The 2,201-nt window shown below is 67.5% G+C and overlaps 1 protein-coding gene across 2 annotated transcripts in view; it reads left to right on the top strand.

Annotated features, from left to right (window-relative positions):
• Positions 1–2,201, top strand: part of POLD1 (polymerase (DNA directed), delta 1, catalytic subunit) — a 41,317-nt gene that overhangs the window by 38,886 nt on the left and 230 nt on the right. The window contains exons 22-26 of one of the 2 annotated variants that reach the window (XM_011965983.1): positions 36–138; positions 720–852; positions 934–1,047; positions 1,371–1,423; positions 1,498–1,595. In XM_011965983.1, coding sequence (XP_011821373.1) covers positions 36–138; positions 720–852; positions 934–1,047; positions 1,371–1,423; positions 1,498–1,595 — 501 coding nt within the window. The remainder of the gene's footprint in view (positions 1–35; positions 139–719; positions 853–933; positions 1,048–1,370; positions 1,424–1,497; positions 1,596–2,201) is intronic. The other variant, XR_001004436.1, reaches the window with a different exon arrangement.

Here is a 2,201-nt window from a genome sequence, read left to right as displayed (position 1 = left end):
TGCCCTCACCCACCCGCCACCCCATCTCCACGCAGGATGAGGAAGCGGGACCCCGGGAGTGCGCCCAGCCTGGGCGACCGCGTCCCCTACGTGATCATCAGTGCCGCCAAGGGTGTGGCCGCCTACATGAAGTCGGAGGTCAGGCCCACCTGGCTGCCCGCTCCTGCCCAGCCCCCTCGCTCTCACTTCTGCTTTCCGAGATGGGCGGGCCTGCGGGAAGGGCGGGGCCTCCCATGCCCTGTGGGGCCCTGAGAACCACCCCCCATGGCAGCCTAGGCGTGGCCTGGGCCCCTTCTGGAGGCCCCCCCTCTATTCTGACCCCTCCCTTGCTCCCCTATGGAAGGGGGCCCCAGTCCCTCCCCTGTGCACACAGCTCCTCAGCCAGGGGTTCCCTTGGATTCATAATCCTCCCGCTCTACCCCCACCCCCCGTAACCCACATCTTAGCCCCATGACTTGTGACCTCCTGACCCCTTCCTCATCCTTGCTTCCCCTTGTGAACTCCGACCCTTCCTTGGTGACCTGAGGGCCCCATAGACTGTGTGGCCCAGAGACTCCTTCATGACCTCCAACCCCATCCCAGACCCAGGACCCCCATGTCACAGCCCATAGGCAGGCCTAGGCCCTACACCCCATGACCACCCCGTGCCATTGTTCCCCCGTGTCCACCCCGGCACCCTTACCCTGGGCTGCCTGGGTGTGACTGCTGTGTGGCCGCAGGACCCACTGTTCGTGCTGGAGCACAGCCTGCCCATCGACACGCAGTATTACCTGGAGCAGCAGCTGGCCAAGCCCCTCCTGCGCATCTTTGAGCCCATCCTGGGCGAGGGCCGTGCCGAGGCTGTGCTACTGCGTACGGGGGCACAGGGGGACTGGGGGCACCCTGGGGGTGCAGGGAGGGGCACCGGCCCACCACCTGCTTCCTCTCCTGCAGGGGGGGACCACACACGCTGCAAAACGGTGCTCACGGGCAAGGTTGGCGGCCTCCTGGCCTTCGCCAAACGCCGCAACTGCTGCATCGGCTGCCGCACAGTGCTCAACCACCAGGGTGAGTGGTCCTGTCCACTGGGCCCCCACTGGCCCTCAGCCTGCCTCTGCCATCACCCCAGGTCCTAGACACCCACCCCCGGGGCTGGCACTGCCACCCATTAGACCCAGGGCCCTTGGGCAGGTGGCCCCTCTCTCCACCCCCCACAGAGGGTCCTTGGCCCCCACCCTGGGAGTTCCCCAGGGGAGTTTTCCCAGCACACTTGCTCCGTTGTTCTCCAGCCTCTGGGGACTTTCAGAAGCTGGGATTGGCAGTGGGCAGGGATGGGGTGGCCCAGTTCCTGGCTTGGCCCCAGCACTTGGTGCTGACCCGCCTTCCCCCAGGAGCCGTGTGTGAGTTCTGCCAGCCCCGGGAGTCTGAGCTGTATCAGAAGGAGGTGAGAGGGCCGGGAGGTGAGGAGGGGCCAGGTGGGGAGGCCGGGGTGCCCTGCTCAGCCGCTGCCATCCCCAGGTATCCCATCTGAATGCCCTGGAGGAGCGCTTCTCGCGTCTCTGGACGCAGTGCCAGCGCTGCCAGGGCAGCCTGCACGAGGATGTCATCTGCACCAGGTGTGCACCGTGTCCGGACCCTGGGCTGCCCCGCCCCTTCCCAGCTCCCAGGCCTGTGGATTGTTGACCCAACCTCTGACTCCAAGGCCTCTCCTGAGCATCCTCCCAGCCCATCCCCTTCCAGCTGTGAGCTCTCCTGAGCCTCAGTGTCCTTGCCTGAAAAATGGGCCCATCCCAGCCCCCCAGAGGGGGTGGGTGCTGAGGGGCAGGGCCCGGCACCCAGTGTTGCCCGGGAAATGGCTGTCCTCCCGACACACCCAGCCAGCCTGGCCCCCTCCCCAGGGCGGGGCCGGGCTTTCCCCAGGGAACGGGTAGGCGGGGTGGGTTCCCACGCCAGGTGACAGGTGATATACGGCCAGCCGTGGCCCTGCACTTCGCCAGGCACCCGCCGTTATCGGCTCCCCCCCGTGCCTGCTGAACAAACAGCCGCTGCGGGAGGGGGCGGGTGGGCTGGGCAGCAGGCGGGGGCCAAAGTCCTGGGAACAGCCCCCACCCCTCTCCCAGGCTGGGCACGGGTAGGCGGGGTGGGTTCCCACGCCAGGTGACAGGTGATATACGGCCAGCCGTGGCCCTGCACTTCGCCAGGCACCCGCCGTTATCGGCTCC

This window comes from Mandrillus leucophaeus, unplaced genomic scaffold (genome assembly GCF_000951045.1).
Source record: "Mandrillus leucophaeus isolate KB7577 unplaced genomic scaffold, Mleu.le_1.0 Scaffold74, whole genome shotgun sequence".
Lineage (NCBI taxonomy): Eukaryota > Metazoa > Chordata > Mammalia > Primates > Cercopithecidae > Mandrillus > Mandrillus leucophaeus.
The sequence above is the reverse complement of the archived record's forward strand: the minus strand, read 5'-3'. Positions and strand labels throughout refer to the sequence as shown.